Below are 18,441 nucleotides of genomic sequence, written 5' to 3' on the forward strand. Positions count from 1 at the left end.
TAAAATTGTTTAAAATTCTTATTTTATTTTATTTCAGAATGGAACAGAAGCAAGCCAAGCAGAGAACACGGCAGACTCCAGTCCCGGTAACTCAATATCAGATGCAGAGAATTTCGAGTGTTATGGAGAAGCTGATGGCGACGCACCTAACAACACGTTAGTATTTACTGATATAATTGTTCTAGCCTACTCTTGTTACGTATTTTTACCAGCACCTACTTATATTTTGTCAATAACAACCAATTAGATACACAAAATGTCTTAAATAGACGTAAATTCGTTTAGAGGCGTCACAGATATACTAATTGATATAATAAAAAAATACTTAATAAACAATATTTAAGATTATAGGCATTAAAAAAAATCGTAATGGTAATAACTTCACTACTAACCTAAATACGATCTGTAAGATAATTCTTATTGCATTAAATACATTTCTTTTAATTTAGCAATAACCTTATACAAAATTATTCCACCGAATACAAGTATTTATGTCATGTCTTACCGTTATCTGCGCAGGATATTGCTGCCGAAAGCAATATAAATAAAAGCAATTAAACGCCTGATGAATCAAGTTTAACTGGAAAATATAGACGTTAATATTTGCTATAACGTTAGATATGTGAAACACAAGCTTACAAAATTATTATTGCAAAATTCAGAAAACCTACTGCAATTTTTTATAAAGTAAATGATGTGATCGTTCTACCTAAAATAATAATAATAATTCGGCCATATTATACCTATTATGAAACATTTGACGTCTTTGTAACACAAAAAAGTAAACATTTGTTGCAGAATTAGGTAATAAAGGCGCCATAAAAACTAGTTTTAGGTATAGTCTTTTTACAACTTTCTATGATGTCTCTATATTTTGGGTTCACCAAACTATAAACAGACACGGATCTAATTTGAACAAAATAAGGTGTTTGGTAATATTCGTATATTTGAATTTTTTTATTAGTCGACTTCAAAAATGGCGGTTCCCAATTCGACTGTAGGTTTTTTCATGTGTGTTGGTTACATAACTTTATGCTGATCTCGAAATCGTTGATCGAATAATATAATATCTCCTTTCCTTCTACCAGAAGCTACCTATTTATTACATTAATATTCGCACTAATAATTATTAACCGACTTCAAAAAAAAGGAGGAGGTGATCAATTCGGCCGGTATATTTTTTTTTTTTTTTTTATGTATGTACACCGATTACTCCGAGGTTTCTGAACCGATTTACGTGATTCTTTTTTTGTTCGATGCGGGATGGTGTCGAATTGGTCCCACAAAAATTTTATTCGGATAGGCCCAGTAGTTTTTATTTTATGAGCATTTTTGTCTGTAGGTATTTGTAAATTTTGCAAGTGCAAGTTTGAAGTCGGTTGTTTTTAACGCAGTTATCACTTGTTTTATTTCTTTTTTTGCAGAACGGAAAATGGAACAAGAAGTCCAGGCAATCCTTTAAATCGGCATTCTTGGACGAGAACCAGCTTGAGGCGGACACCACCTAGGTTTGTCACCATGCCCTTTTAATGAACAACTGTAAATATTATTCTCCTGTAAAAGCTACCTTTCGAATTTATTTTTATTATTATGTACATTTTGTGTATAATATGTAGACATTGTTAAAATATAGGATGTAAAAATACTCTATTAAATATGTAGGACAAAATTTTACAATATTAATAATATTGGTTCGAAAACAAGCTTTTTTACAATAAGATTAAGTAGATATATTAAAATCAAGCAGAAAAAAAATACAATAATAACAAAAAATAATTTTAGATTCAGTAAATTATATTTTAACATAGCATCAAAAAGACATAAGCCATGAATTAAATAACACCGATTAATAATTATAATGAAAGATGTGGATTTATAATATAGTACCAAAAATACGTTCTACATTTTGTAGTAGTAGCACGGCTGTTTTAAATATAATGTACAATGTACATTATCTTCGTCAGACACAGGTAAATACGAAAGAAATAAGCCCATTTAATGTTCTTTAAGGACTAAATTCCCACAATTATTCAAATGACTCATAAATGTTGGTTTACATAAAAATAACAGTACAATTGAATCCCACGACAGTTAACTCTTCGTAATGTTTATGTCAGCAAATCGGTGAGAAATAAAAATATTGTTCACTTATTTTAAACCTTGGAAAAATTTACCTATATATTTTTCGTATTTTGAATCAAGACCGATCATAATTACAATATTGTTATCACATTCACAGTGAGATGATAGACAATATTATATATCCTAAGTTTTTTCGAAACGGTCCATAATTCCTAAAATATACAGAATGCAATACGTATTTGTATATTTTATGGCAAGTTTTTATGGAACTTTATTCCTCCTCCAAAAATTTACAAAAAATATTACTTAATTGTCTTTAGATATTTACAAGAAAATATAAAAAGTAAATGAAAATAATGTTTATTTTATCATTTACATCTCATTTACAAGTTTAGCCAATACACATCGTATTTGTACTTTACTCATAACCACGTTCATCAAAAACATATTTTTACATTGACCAATGCAATCAACTAGCCTCGTTTATAAATATTCTATATTAATAACATGCGAAAGGAAGGCATGTGAACAAACATGTTCTGAAGGTAAGCCACAAACATCGCTTAACAACATCTAAAGTTAGATATAAAAATTAAAAATATCTACAATAAATGAATTATTTTACGTTACTTATAGGAAGAAAAATATAGTACAGGTATATTGAGTACCTAGTTATTGAAAATTGAAATATAGTATAGTTTTGATTTGTAAATATAATGTCAATGATAGGTTGAAAAGTGTAAAATTTGATCACGGCAGACAAAAAAATCCCAAAATTATTTTATTGTTTCATGAAAAACATGTAAATATTCCATACAAATATTGAGCTTGTATATTTTCATTTTATTTTATTTCTGTAGCGTTTTGTTTTATAATTTTAATTTTGTATGCTATTTTTTTGCTTATTTTCTGTTTTGTTCCTTTCATAGCCATCAAGAGAATCTTCCGCATCGCCGATGGGGATCCATGAGACAGTAAGCTTTTTTATTTTATTTTATTATTTATTATTATTTTTAAATGTTTTGTAAAATAGGTAGCTCTTATCAACGTTTTGGTTGTCTATAAGTTTGTTTATTGCTATTTTATTATTATAAGTTACTTTATAGGTTTTTAAAGTGAAACTTTTATTACATCGTCTCAAACTTTTTGGTCTGTGTAGCGCATGTCGCGTGACGCACGACAATTATCGTACAAATACGATAATTTTTAGTTAAATGTCTATAGTGTGAAAAAAAGTTTCACTTTTACCGTGGTTTCATAAAACCACACAACATTTTTTCTTAAAAGAGCTTTTAGCGTGTGTACATATTATTATTTATTTTTGAATAATTATCTTACTTAGTTCACTGAACGATTTTTAAATCACGAATTAAAAATTTTACGCCTTTTTTTTATAACTGTTAGATACATAATATTATATGTAGGTAGTAGGTACCTATACAATAATAATTATGGTACTTACCTGACTACTCTGTTTAAAGTTCATATTATACAAGGCATGTTGGCTTTTAAATTTGTGTTTGGAGTCTAAAAAGAAATTTAAGTGCCTCAAATAGCTTCTCTGAGAAGACTATTGTGTAATATAATTATTATTACGTGATACTGACCAGTGAAAGTCAAAATCCAAAACTTCATTTCGGCTTCTATTCAAAACCGTCGTTTTACAATAACATTCATTTTCCTCTGTTCTATGTAGTTCTCATTTATTTGATTTTTTTTTTCTTAAAGATAAGATGCATAGTGCAGTATCTGTAAATGTATGTAGGTATGAAAATGTGAAAAAAAAAAAACAAAAAATTCGCTTCAGAAATAATTCAGCATCGTATCCATTGATTTTACCTTTATGTTTAAGATGAAAATGGTTAGTGAATATTTTATGACAGTCACAAAATATTTCAAAATATGTAATTTAAAAATGTTATCTACGGTGGATGCATTTTATAGCTTTGTTATGATCTCAGCTGATAAACTAGCCCAAGAGCAATTGACACGAATCTTGTTCAAAACTTAATATTTATATTATAAGCCTAAATGATAATAATTAACGCTTTGGGAATCTTTCAGTACCTATTAGAATATGTATAAGGGACATGGACCAAAAAATTATATAAGTATAAGGATAATAATTTCTATGAAGAATACCTTTATCACAGTTCACAGATTAGTAAATAGTTACCTGATACGACTTAAATAATTTATTAGAAACACCAGACATCTATTACATAGGACTTTTTAATAAAAAAAAACCTAATTCAAAAAATCCCTTTTTCATTCGCTATGTAGGTATGTGCAAAAAATCTTACCCTTCTAATAATATTACAAATGCGAAAGTTTGTGAGGATGATTGTATGTGTAGGTGTGTATGTTTGTTACACTTTCACGAAAACTTGGATTAACACACAGGATAGATAATCCTGGAAATCCCCCGGGAACAGGAGCTATGGTTTGTCTTTATAAACGCGGGCGAAGCTGCGGGCGGAAAGCTGGTTTATAATAATTATAGTACCAATTTAGACATATTTTAACCGTATAGTTCCCTCCATTCATACCCTAGCTGACCTTCACTAGCAAGGTACCGTTCATTACTCTAATTAATAGTAAACCGATTAACGGGACTGAAATGCTTTGGAATACAAACTAAGTAAACAAAGTAATTAAATTTTAACCTGTTATAATTTAAACTGAATGATTTATATATAAGTACATAACATAGTATACATATTACTTATATTTTTAGGATTTTGTTTGAAAGACAGGATTAATAATTTCAACATAAATGTATGTACGTATAACCTCATAATATTGAAATTCTAATTTTATGAAATATTAAAATCTAAGTTAAGTGCTGATTTACACAGGGTCAGTAACTGACTACAAATTCAAGGCAAATCAGTGCTGACCAGAAAAAAAACCCTGTGTAAACAGATTAAAAGTCAGTACAGAGGCTTGAAGTCTATGTAAACAGTTTAAAGTCAGTCGCGGCGCCGAATTTCGGCGCCGCGACTGACTTGTCTACTGACCCTGTGACCCTCAGCTTCAGATCACAATATATTATTATCTATTAGTGCTGATTTACACAGGGTCAGTAGACAAGTCAGTCGCGGCGCCGAATTTCGGCGCCGTTAACTGTTTACATAGACTTCAAGCCTCTGTACTGACTTCAAATCTGTTTACACAGGGTTTTTTTTCGGGTCAGCACTGATTTGCCTCGAATTTGTAGTCAGTTACTGACCCTGTGTAAATCAGCACTTATAGTAGACGGGGTTGGTACCTACATGATTAGAAATTTATTTCTAATTATTCTACCTTAATTTATTTCCAAATACTAAAAACAAAAGCTAGCTGAATGAAGGCTGAATGGATTACAAATTACAAATATAATCTATTCAGTAAATTTTATTTTTTTTTAATTATAACATCACCTTTCAACATAACCTGGAAGACTAAACTGCACATTAAATCTTTCGTAAAAACATGTGCTAATCTTAAAGTGTAAAACTGCGCCATGTACAAGAAAAGTGCATAAAAAATTGCACAATCTACGTTTCTACGTCACTGTTACTTGTTCCGCTTTATATTATGAAGGTATTGTGTAGAACTGTATTGTAATAATTCTTTGTATTCAATTTCCACACCATTTTTATTATAAATTTTATTATATCGTCCATCCGTTAAAAACACTCTAAGTATTTTAAAATATATAAAACGGTGCGGTTAATTCATATTTGCCAAAAAATTCGTTTTTAATTAATATCTTTAATAATTTAAATTAAATAAATAAACAGTTTGGAATTTATTCCAAATTAACATAATTTAATGTTTCCCGAATAGACATTTGGAATTCGGTTAACATAAACCATAATAAACTAATTCTTTGTTTTTCTTTTACATCCGATGATCCGAATCGTTTACGAGTAACAAAAATACGCTGAGATATTTACAAACAAACGTCTTGGAATAACATTCTTGGAATGACACCGTAGGCGTTTTATTCGCATCCTACAGGTGATAGATGTTAGGCTATTCACGGGCGTAGCGTGTTCGTATCCGGCTGCAAACTGCTTAATAATTTAATAACGGACTGTTTCACTACCATTGTGGATAATTCATGTTGCAATGCCGGCTCATCGTCATCATTACGTTTGTTGATGCGTCAGTGCCTCGTTTGCTCGTGCGTCGTGCGGTTCCCGCGTTTCGCGATTCTTTTTTTAAAATTGTGGCAAAGGAAACCTCCCAAACAGCCAGGCGTGAATGGAAATCCAATTAGTGATGTGAAGTGATTGATGAAAATCGTAACTTTCCACATTGTGGAGTGTTTGAGAGAGTTGTAGGCGTTTGTTTATAAAGCTGGAGCGGCACGGTACTCACATGTATTACAGAAAGCGACCTCACAGGTTGGATGCGTATAATGTATATAAATTGTAGTTTCAATAGGTATTCGTATTGATTAAAAAAAAGAAAATTGTTTTTTGATAATTTTTGTTATTTTTGAGTTCACTGTACCTATTAACAAAATTTAAAAAAAATCTTTAATACTGCATAGGTACTTAAAATTCACAACTTAAAATAATTATTGTAAACATAGCTATCAATCATCTGAATTTACAAATTGCATAATCCATCGTTCAACTACCTAGGTAATTAAAAAAACTGTTCCAATTGGCCGGATCATTATTTATGCTCTAATTATTAAATTCAACGGAGAATGTATGTTAATGAGTCTTGTTTAATTTTGCCATTGAATATTTTAGCTCACTTTTTACAACACGTAACATGAAAATACCATTGTATTTTTTTCTCACATACCTGTAGCATTACGCATAGGTACGACAGGAATTTATAATTGTGAAAAAGAAGCACTGTTCAGTTTATTGCCCAATCATATGTTGATATGGAAAATAATAGTTGGTGTGTACGTGGTGTGTACACTGTACAGTATGTACGGACAGCGGTCCGTCTTAACTTAATATTTTTCATATTAAGAAAACAAAAGAATCCGTTTGGCTTCCAAATCTTATGTCCCACATTAAATTTATGAAAACTTTTTGGATCAAAACTTTTTAAAATAAAGCTGGCCACCAACACCATCAAATTAGCTTTTATTTGGCTTTTATTCAAGTTGAGGTTATATTATTTGAAATTATAGCAACACTCGTTGCTATTAATAATTCTTATTAGGTACTAACTACTAACCTCTTGCTAAAGAAGACGTAACGAATAGCAATGCTTAATAAAATTAATATTCTGTCCTTGTATAGGCTCAGTATTATTCGAATATCTAAAGTGACCCAGCTGAGTACCTAATCATAATTAGGTATAATGTTTGCAATGTTCTTGCCTGTGGTTCTTGCTTTAAATAATTAAATTAAATTAGATTTTCAACTATGATAATATTAATTCTAAAAAAGTTTTTGTTTCGTTCGTAACGTAAGGATGCTTAATTTACCATATTTTTAAGTAATTTTATTTCATAAAAAACCTAATTAAAAATTCGTCTTTAAATCATATTATACATATTTTTAAATTGGATTATTAAATCGGAAATTTATCATAGGAATTATTCATTATAAATAATGTGGAAATAACGAAGGGAATAAACTCCTTTACTCAAAAAGTCAATATAGAAAAAAATAATGTTCTGTAGGTATCTCATTTACACAAAAAAAAAATCTGATTCGTCATGTTTTGTAGAAGCTTTACCTCAGAATACAAAAATAAATAGAACTAACTTAAGCTTTTTTTATGTAAGCGGTCAAAATAGCACAAGAGACTGGCTAGAATGTACAAAAAAAAATTATTTCTATAGAAATTAATTTAAAAATAAAATATAATAAGTATGAATAATACTAAGGACTACTTTTCGTTCTCATTATGTCAAATGCACCATGGTCCATGACGGAAAGATTTTTGTATTAACTTTTGTTACAGGTTACAGTTATAATATGAATAGTTGTATAAAATTATTAATAATGTATACGTTACGCCTGAAAATATAAAAAATTCTAACTATTTCGTTAAGCACTTGATCAAATTGATTTAATTCAAATCAATTTTGTACGCCATGTACCTAACATTTCGACCACATACGCTTACACCAAAGCTATTGTAGGTAGTGTACTGCTTTTCCTTCAAACGCCATTATGTTCACTTAAACGTAATTGTAGCAAACACTTTCCTTTTATGAAATCAAAGAAATACCGTCGAGTGTGGTCACATAACAATGTACAGTTGTTACTATATACAATTAAATTAATATCACAGTGTATCTAAATGATACGTGCGTCGCTTTCTTACACAATTTCACGGCGTGCGCTCACCCATCTGTTATTTACAGATTTCACTTCTCCATCCAATATTCCTCCCTTTTTATGGTCCTTTGAACCTATTGAAAATAATTAAATAAAATAACAGACATAAAAGCATGCTTTTTTACAAAACAATCGCTCTAGACGCAAGGGCGGATCCAGCTTTAGTGCCAGGGGGGGGTCACATAGTCGTGGTCAATTTACAAAAGCTATATTTTGATAATTTAATTGATACGTAGATTTAAAAAAAACGGTCAAGTGCGAGTCGGATTCGCGAACCAAGAGTTCCGTACAAACATTTTAAATTTTAAATTTATGCTTTTTGCAAATTTTCCTTTATCTGTGTTATAAGACGTAACTTTCTACAAAATATCAAGATTCTGTGTTCACCCTGTAGGTTTTGATTCCTGGCGACACTTGAGAATGTTGATAAGCATGAAATGTATGTTTTAGCGATTTTTCATCCATCTGTGCTGACATTGCTTTTAACCAAATTTCAAGACTCGTGTTCACGGGAAGTAGTACAATTATATAGGTTTTGATTCCCTTGCCGATAATGTCGAAATTTGCGATAATTTTCAGCATAAACGGCTGCATCTTTTGAATGCGTTGGCTTATAAGTTTGATTTTTTCACAGGTTTAAGGAACCGTAGATTTGAATTTATATTTTTTGGTTTTTATGGCATTCAAATGCTTTATAAATATAAATTTATAAAGAATAGAAAAAAATCGATCACGAGGCGGGACTCGAACCCGCATCCTTCGCGCCATTCCGGGGCGGATGCCTAACCAACTCAGCCACTCGTGACCCGCCTGAGCAATCGAATTTATTCTATTCTTTCAGTTTTATGTGTCTGAAGGGACACACCGCGCGCCATCTATTGAGATGATTTAACAACCATCTCAACCAATATGAAGCACTTTTCAGTGAATACAATATTGTAACGATGGAACACGACCTATTCTTGAATTTATATTTTTTGGTTTTTATGGCATTCAAATGCTTTATAAATATAAATTTATAAAGCATAGAAAAAATTAGATCACGAGGCGGGACTCGAACCCGCATCCTTCGCGCCATTCCGGGGCGGATGCCTAACCAACTCAGCCACTCGTGACCCGCCTGAGCAATCGAATTTATTCTAGATGGCGCCATCTAGATGGCGCGCGGTGTGTCCCTTCAGACACATAAAACTGAAAGAATAGAATAAATTCGATTGCTCAGGCGGGTCACGAGTGGCTGAGTTGGTTAGGCATCCGCCCCGGAATGGCGCGATGCGGGTTCGAGTCCCGCCTCGTGATCGAATTTTTTCTATTCTTTATAAATTTATAACCGTAGATTTGATTATTCGGTATAAATTTCAGATTGATACCTCCACGCGTTCCTGAGAAAAAGGGTCTTGACAGGCAGACAAACTTGAAAATTGTTCAAGATATATTTAATTAAAAAATATATATTTTTTGCAATTATTCCTGTATCTGTACTATAAGATGTTACTTCGTACCGAATTTCAAGATTCTGAGTTTACGGAAAGTACCCTGTAGGTTTTGAGTTTTGATACCCTTGCGAATGTCGAAATTTGTTAAATTTTTCGGCTTTTACGGCTGTATCTTCTGATTCGTTGACATAGAAGTTTGATTTTATTATAGCTTAAAGGTATCATAGACTTGAGTTTTTGGCATGAATATCAATTTAATACATGTAAGCGTTCATGAGTAACAGGGTTGTAAGTTTAATTTTTTTTTAAATATTTTTTTTATAATAATCTAAGTAAAAATTCATGTTTTTCGCAATTAGTAAACAAAGTCGTTTTCTCTGTGCCCCTGTCCCTTTGTATGATTAAATCTTTAAAACTACGCAACGAATTTTTATGCGGTTTTTTTTAAAGATAGAGTGATTCAAGAGGAATAGTATATAATTTATAAGGTTTTAGACAAAGCGGGCGAAGCCGCGGGCTAGCTAGTCTGCGTTATAAGATGGTACATTGTACTACATTTCAAGACTCTGGGTACTCGGGAACTACCCTGTAGGCTTTGATTTCCTAGGGAGTGTCGAATTTTGCGAAAAATTTCAGCATTTACAGCTGCATCTTTTGATTGCATTGGCTTATACGTTTGAATTTTTCACAGCATCAAGGGACCGTAGACCGTAGGATTTCGACATTAGCAAAGGAATCAATACCTGCAGGGAGCACCCTGTCCCGTAAACACAAAGTCTTGAAATTGAGTTAAAAAGTATCGTCTTATAGCACAGATGTAGGAATAACTGCAAAAACTCTAATTATTTAATTAAATTAAATAAAAATATATTTTTTTAAATAATTTTAAATTTACAATCCCTTTACTCATGAACGTCTACATGTATTAAATTGATATTCACATCAGAACTCAGGTCTATAATAACTTAAATCTGTTATTTAATTCAAATTCTATGTCAACGCAATCTGAAGAAAAAGCAAATAGAGCCTCATATTCTGTAACTCGTAACTACTTGCAAGGGAATCAAAACCTACAAGGTACTTCCCGTGAACACAGTCTTGAAATTTGGATAAAAGCAACGACTTAGGTATAGCACAAGATAAAGAAAAAATTCCTTTAAATAAAATTGTAAGATACAACATATTAAAAAAATAGGTTTGCTCGGAGCCCTCGGTGCGCGAGTCCGACTCACACTTGGCCGATTTTTTGTCGTAATTTTCTATTGTTTATTAAAAAAAAATTGCTATTTTATGTCTTATCCACGAACTGGGATATTTCGATATTTGAGGTTTTGTGTGAAAAGTGTGCAAAAGTTGTAGTAAAAAAATTAATAACCTACTATAACTTTATTCCGCAGTTATAGGATTTTGAAAAATCGATAAACCTGTTTTTTGCCCTTGAATCACGACCACAGGTCGACCCTAATTAACTTTTCCTCTAATTTTTGTTATATTCTCTTCCGTTTGTAATTGATTTACCTATTTGTTTTATATTACTTTTATGTCTCAAAAGTGAATAAAAACATCATGTTGAACAGTATTAAGTTGTAAATTTAAAAAAGATAATATTAAATTAGTGGTCCACTTAGGTCGTGGACTTAGCCCAGGGGGGGGTCATGACCCCATGACCCCCCCCCCTGGATCCGCGCTTGTCTAGACGTGATTTTTGGACACATTTTTTCAATATATAGTAGTTTATAATGATTGAAGAGTACGTAGATGATATACAAGAACATCTTCGAACGTTCGAGGTAAACGTTACCAACATCCACGATCTTGTCAACTACTGCCGAAAAATGAAAATCTCCAAATACATCTTGCTCTACGGTCTGTGGTCGGTGGCCATTGTTATTATCAAATTTACTGAAATTAAAATATTCACTAAGTGACCGAATCAATTTTGATTTCTTACCTCGATAATTAACTATACATTCATTTTACAAAGCTTTAAACTCAAAACTCAAACTCAAACATTCATTTATTCAATTAGACTACTATTTAGTAGCACTTTCGAATCGTCATTACATAATTATTTTAACATTTACCACCGATTCGGAAAGCAGTGATCTATGGAGAAGAATCGGCAAGAAACTCCATAGTTGCTCTTTTAAAATCATGTAAATATTACAATATATGAAACTTATATCTAACTACATAATATATCATAATATGCCAATGAACTGTCTTGTGGTTTTTACGCGACAACCCTCCATGGGTTTTTATCGTCCATATATTCCTGAATATTGTAGTACCTACGCTCTCTGAACTAATACATTTTTTATATAAGTTTTAAATTTAGAACTACTAAACTCTTTAATATTGTGAGGAATTCTATTGTAAAAGCGTATACCTTGACCCATAAATGAATTTTTAACTTTAGCTAATCGGAAAAATGGCATTTCAATTCTATTCCTGTTCCTTGTGCCATAATCGTGTCTATCTCCTACTCTTGTGTGTAAGTCGGAGCTTTTGTGTACATGCAAAATATTATTAAATATATACTGTGATGGTACAGTAAGGATACCAGTATTCTTAAAATGATCTCTTAGTGAATCCCGAGCACGTAAATTATATGTAGAGCGAATGGCTCTTTTCTGTAAGATAAATATAGTTTCTATATCTGCAGCCCTGCCCCACAGTAGAATTCCATAGGAATTAGAACCATCTCAACAAACAAAAATGTGCTTGCAATTTTAAACTAAATTTTCATCCATATGCACAGGTTAAATCTCATGGCTTTGGTTTTATTTAATTCTCCCAAAAAAAAATGTATTTAATATAGGTAATTCAGCATATTGATGCAGCAGGATTAGCTGTGATTCGATTCAATGCAGCGTAGGTATTGTGAAACTGTAGCTAACGTTAATTTTCACACACATTTCGTTCAACGTTCATTAACAATTCGGTGAAATTACGATTGCATTGTTTCTTCCATTACGTATCTCTACTGACTAATGGACCGTTTTTAATATGATTTTACTGTAATATTTTACTGTACACTTAGCACACTTTAAAGTTTAAAGTATTATAGAATTAATTAAAACTATTATGATAATATTATCTGTGGTAATATTGTTCATAATTCGAACGATTTTGACAGCAGTCAATAATAATTATTTAAAATCTGGTAGTATTGCACTGTTAAAAAATCATTTCTGTTTGAGAATCTAATTGAATGATTGAATATAAAGCCTTTTGGGCGTATATTCACTCCTATCACAGATAATATTAAAATAGGTACTATCTCTCATGTAATTTTGTTTTGAAGAAACCATAATATTATCTACTTATATCCAATTTCAAATGTCATCAAAATCATTTTCGCGGTCCGCTGCCATGCCGTTTTGCCGAGAGAACGAAGCAAAGTTGAAATTGAAAAGTGTACAAACACACACATTCTCATTCATAAAATCTATAATAGTAGTGCTTGTTAAACTCACAAATAATATGTTTTAGTTTCATCGTGTTTATAAAAAAAATAATATACATTACGTAACAATTAGGTACGTACAAACAGACATAATGGAACATAAAATGTTATATGTAATTGCACGCTCAACAATAATGTTTCCTTCTTTCTCCTAAATAACGCTAAAATATTAAACCGGACGTGAGAATTTAATTAGCAATCGTTTTGTTACTTGTTTGTCTATGTTTGATTAATTGTAAAAGTTAATGAAATCAATCATCACGAATTATTAAACAAAATATATTGAAATAAATTAAGTACCTATAAATAGCATATAATAGAAGTGACACAAAATTATTTTAAGATATAAATTAGAAATAATTATAAACCTATGATATTATTATATCATAGGTTTATATTTCTAATTGATCATAGTTAGGTTATTTTAATCCGTAATATTTTACGGATTAAAATAACCTAACTATGATCAGAAATTATTTTTTTAAATGTTAATTGTTTGCGTAAAAAATTGCCTACACGTACCTAATGAAAAACAATTTTGCATCTAGATTCTAGATAATCAAATAGAAAGGCTTTCTAACGGAATATTAGCGAAGCGTTTATTAACATTAATGCATGTTACTAATCAATGGTTACTAATAAAATTTACTTAGATAGGTACCTAGGTACTACAAGTTCTATACACATTAATTTATATTTTGTGTTTGTTTCAGCTCGGGAAAACGACAAATCGGATCCAATGTCTTAGCAAGGTAATATTTGAAGCATAAAACATAAAATGTGCAGCAAATGCATAATAATAATTAACAATTAGCAGAAACATTACTGTAATAATTCAAACATTCCTTTAAAAAGCTGGACCGTGGACGGCTAACGGCTTGTTGTAACACCACAGTCCACAGATAGCTTCAGTTTTAATGTTGACAGCACAATTATTTACAGCGCCATCTAGAGGAATAGTGGCGTACTATGTCATAAAATAGTTACACTACTCTAACACAGATAGCGCTGTCTAGTTCGCCACTTTGATAACAGATGGCGCTACGCACAACACCTCAAAAATCGTCCTAAGATGTCCTGAATGTGAAGGAATGTAGCATTGTTATTGTTTTAGCCAATTGTACCGGTCGTCGTCCTTCAACTCGTCCGGGTGCGGGTCAGGCGGCGAGCCCGCGGACGACATGTACTCAGATGTCTCGCTCGAGGAGGACGTACAAGGACTAAACTATAAGGTCAGTTGCTTTGTGTTATAACAGCTGATGGAAGACCCTGGTACGATGGAAACGGCGTTGTTGCTTCGGGTAGAAACATTGCGAATAATAATTAATTAGGTAATTAAAATAAGAAGACTGCATTATAATACACATACAACAGGTTTGCTTTAACAAATATTGGCTTAATCTAGAACTGTGGCTTAGACTATCCTGGAGGACGTAGCAATTCCTTTAAAAGGAACTGTAAAACGTCTTCAGGTACACATCTAAGAGAAAAACGCTTCGAATTATGAACCTTCGTTGTTGTCGAGAATGTAGGGTAAAAATTAATTAAATATTATGTTGCCACGCCTGATATGAATACTGTCTCGTAGAAAATAGCAATAGACGAAACTTTTTAAAATAAAAACCTACCTACTCTACACACTCTCTTCTCACTGCACTTCCTTCATTTCGACCCAGAGCGTGACGTCTAATGATGACTGCGTCGAAACCGAAACCTTCTTGGTCGAAACCAAGGTCGAAACCGTCGCGTCGGTGACTTCACTTCTCTAAACCAAACCAAAAACGAACTAGTGACGTCATTCTATCTCTATTCTTTATTATGATTGACTACAGCCTTAAGCTTATAAAGAAAACATACAAATATTTGTTACGACGTTTTCTATGGCACATGTCTCCATGTTTAGTTACATCACAGAATCAATAGGACATGAATAACGCGATTACGTCGCAGCCCACAGGTAGCCAGAAAAACACGCGTTTTCTTTGAAAATTTATTTATCAAGTGGTGTCATTGTTCTACATACTTGTGGCAAATTTTATTGTCTACTTCCTTCCACAGAGATATCTATGTAAATTGTAACGTGTTCTGAATCGAATATGCGATTATTTTGGAATTTGGATGTGTGCGGTCTAATATGACTTATAGCTCGTATACATTTAAAGATCAAACATAATTTGATTCATCTTCGATATGCTGTAAATATAAATCGCGTACAAAGTCTTAAATACAGCAAAAAAAAAACAAAAAAAACTTATATTATATGCCCATGGTAAATTCTAGAATTTACCATGGGCATATGGAACCTACAGTTTTCTTCAAAGCAGCAATCCATTCTTTGTAGCCATAGGTATAATATAATATAGAAATGTGTCACAATTTATCAGTCCGAAATTAGGTCAAATTTTAGCGATATCTGAAAAGATATAGAAATTATCATAAGCAATCATTAGCAATTTTATCTACCCTTCCGTTTTAAGGTCAACTAATTACAAATAACCTTGTCAAATTGTGCTACATACATATCAAATTACCCAGAACCGACTGGCTTATACGAATCCTGCTCCAATCAAAAATAGTTCTTCGTCATACATTGGAGTCACGGTCATGACTAACAGTGATAATTCTGCCCGGCATAAAAGATGACTCGTTGAAGCTGCTTTGAGATAAATCCACCTGTTCTAGTTTTATGTGAAACTTATTATTTTATGTAATAAATACATACACGGGGGTGAAACCGCACGGAGCAGCTAGTTATAATATACTACGTATACAACTATTACTATACACATCTTTACAGTTGCCTGGACTCTCGGTAGTAACTTATTTGGAGTTCAAATAAGAAAGTAGAGACTGGAGTCTGGACGAACGGATCAAAATTAAATGATGTTCAATGGGACCTTATTGAAAATAAAAAATAAAATAAAAATACAGTAGGTATCAATTTCAATTAACGCAAAATGAAGCTAATAGCACGGAACAATAATAACGGAAGTAAAATTTTTCAATTTCACAAAGATGCGCTCTATTTGACTGTTGTATAGTATTATTGCATTATATTTACACTATACTGAATAGCACTATCAATATGGATTAGAAAGTTATGCTTTGTTTATTATTTATCTATAAAAATTAAATATGATTATCGCAGTCTAAGTGCCCTTACGCACTAGCGGTTAACCGCGGGGGCGGCTAACCGCGCGGTTAGCCGCTTTCCCATTTTAATATGCAACCGCTTTTATGATAAGTGCGTACAATCATAAGCGGTTGCATATTAAAATGGGAAAGCGGCTAACCGCGCGGTTGTCCGCCCCCGCGGTTAACCGCTAGTGCGTAAGTGCCCTAACCATTTTTTATATTATAAAAAATATAATTATTGTTGCATGTTATGAATTAAGTATCGATAATAATTGTTATTTTTCAATTGTCGCATACTTCAATAATTTATTTATATCATATGCTATAAATCATGTAAATAAAATCAATGAATTTCACCGCCCATAATGTATTGATGAAAATTAATGTAAACAATAATTATCATCAGCATAATATCGTAACATTTATTTTGATACAACGCAAAATCCAAGGTCGTATTGGCAAATTTCCAATCTAAGAATAGATAAGTTTTCAGCATATTCAATATTTTCATGCATAATGATAAATATTTTATATTATTATGGGAATTGATTTGATGCTATTAAATCTATGGTATTTACTGTTAGTCATTTTGAAAAGAATACATAGATGGGTGCTTCTGACTTAAATGCGTATTATTTAAGTCATAGATTGACACTTAAAGATTATTAATGAGTAAAAGCAAGAAGCTAAAAGTAATAAATCTTTACATTAGGCACAAGTTTCTGCCAACAAAGTTGTTGGCGTGATATACCTATGCGGATATGGTATTCCGAAATCCTACCCATTACCTGCCTACATAACATAATATAATTAAATTCATCAGAAGACTATCTTGACATTCACACAAATGGATAATGGAATGTGAAACATATTGCTATTGTAGCTATGAAAATAAGATATTTTATTTGTAGTTTATTATTTTAATTGTAGCTATGAAAATAATACAAAAACGATAACTAACATCGACAAAAGAATGGAAGACGGAAAATTGTTTGGTGATTCCTGTATTTTTCATATAAGTACGATAAAACATAATTTGAACAATTCTGTCTTCGAGTAAGATTTTAAATGAGTTGCAAATTTATAAACCTACTTATGTAACGAAAATAGAAAAAAAATTAATTAAGAAGTCTTCACATACGATCAACGACCCCATTAACGTGGCTTATTTTGAATATTAAGGAAAAGGATTTTAAACAATACAATGTACATGTACCGCTTCATTAGACAATGCGTATCGGCAATAATGGCCGACGGAAACGGTCCCTCAGCTGCGCGTGCGCCGCTTCCGGTCAAACGCGTGTCCCTTTTGATAAACGGCCGATTTAAAATTGGAATCATGCTCTTCATTTAAGATTCATAATTCGAGTTTTAGATTTATTTTATTAGGTTCTCATCGTTTATCGCTTTATGACTATAATATTTATTTCCGACTAGCTTTCCACCCGCAGCTTCGCCCGCGCAGTCAAAGAAAAACCCGCATAGTTCCCGTTCCCGTGGGATTTCCGGGATATAAACTATCCTATTTCCCGGGGTAAAAAGTATGTCTTGCCCTTTCTCGGGTATCAAAATATTTCTATACCAAATTTCATGCAAATTGGTTCAGTAGTTAAGGCGTGATTGAGTAACAGACAGACAAACAGAGTTACTTTCGCATTTACAATATTAAAAATAGTATGGATTAAGTCAATTTGTTTAATTCTTTGAAAATACCGGTATGTACCTACATAGAACATATCATCATTCGTTGGAAATAAACGCAAAATAAATACTTAAACGCAGAATTATGAAAAAGAGTGAGTGAAATGCACAAATCCTCCAAATTACACCTCTAGGTCATGATCAGCACATGACTTTCTGAACCGAACTTCCTGCAATGTCGAAGTTCGCCTCAAATGAAAGGTCTTTTAAAATAATCGTATAATGCATGAGCCACCTACGAAATACCGTACATATAATTAAATATGTATCAACACTTTCTACACTCTGGCGATATTCATTTAAATTATTT

General features: G+C 31.9%; 1 protein-coding gene across 3 annotated transcripts in view; it reads left to right on the plus strand.

Annotated features, from left to right (window-relative positions):
• Positions 1-18,441, plus strand: part of LOC123694359 (rab11 family-interacting protein 4) — an 81,085-nt gene that overhangs the window by 31,296 nt on the left and 31,348 nt on the right. For all 3 annotated transcript variants that reach the window (XM_045639776.1, XM_045639774.1, XM_045639775.1), the window contains 5 exons: positions 38-156; positions 1,425-1,508; positions 3,012-3,056; positions 14,009-14,047; positions 14,410-14,527. In XM_045639776.1, coding sequence (XP_045495732.1) covers positions 38-156; positions 1,425-1,508; positions 3,012-3,056; positions 14,009-14,047; positions 14,410-14,527 — 405 coding nt within the window. The remainder of the gene's footprint in view (positions 1-37; positions 157-1,424; positions 1,509-3,011; positions 3,057-14,008; positions 14,048-14,409; positions 14,528-18,441) is intronic.

Source organism: Colias croceus, chromosome 9 (assembly GCF_905220415.1).
Source record: "Colias croceus chromosome 9, ilColCroc2.1".
In the NCBI taxonomy this organism is placed as follows: domain Eukaryota; kingdom Metazoa; phylum Arthropoda; class Insecta; order Lepidoptera; family Pieridae; genus Colias; species Colias croceus.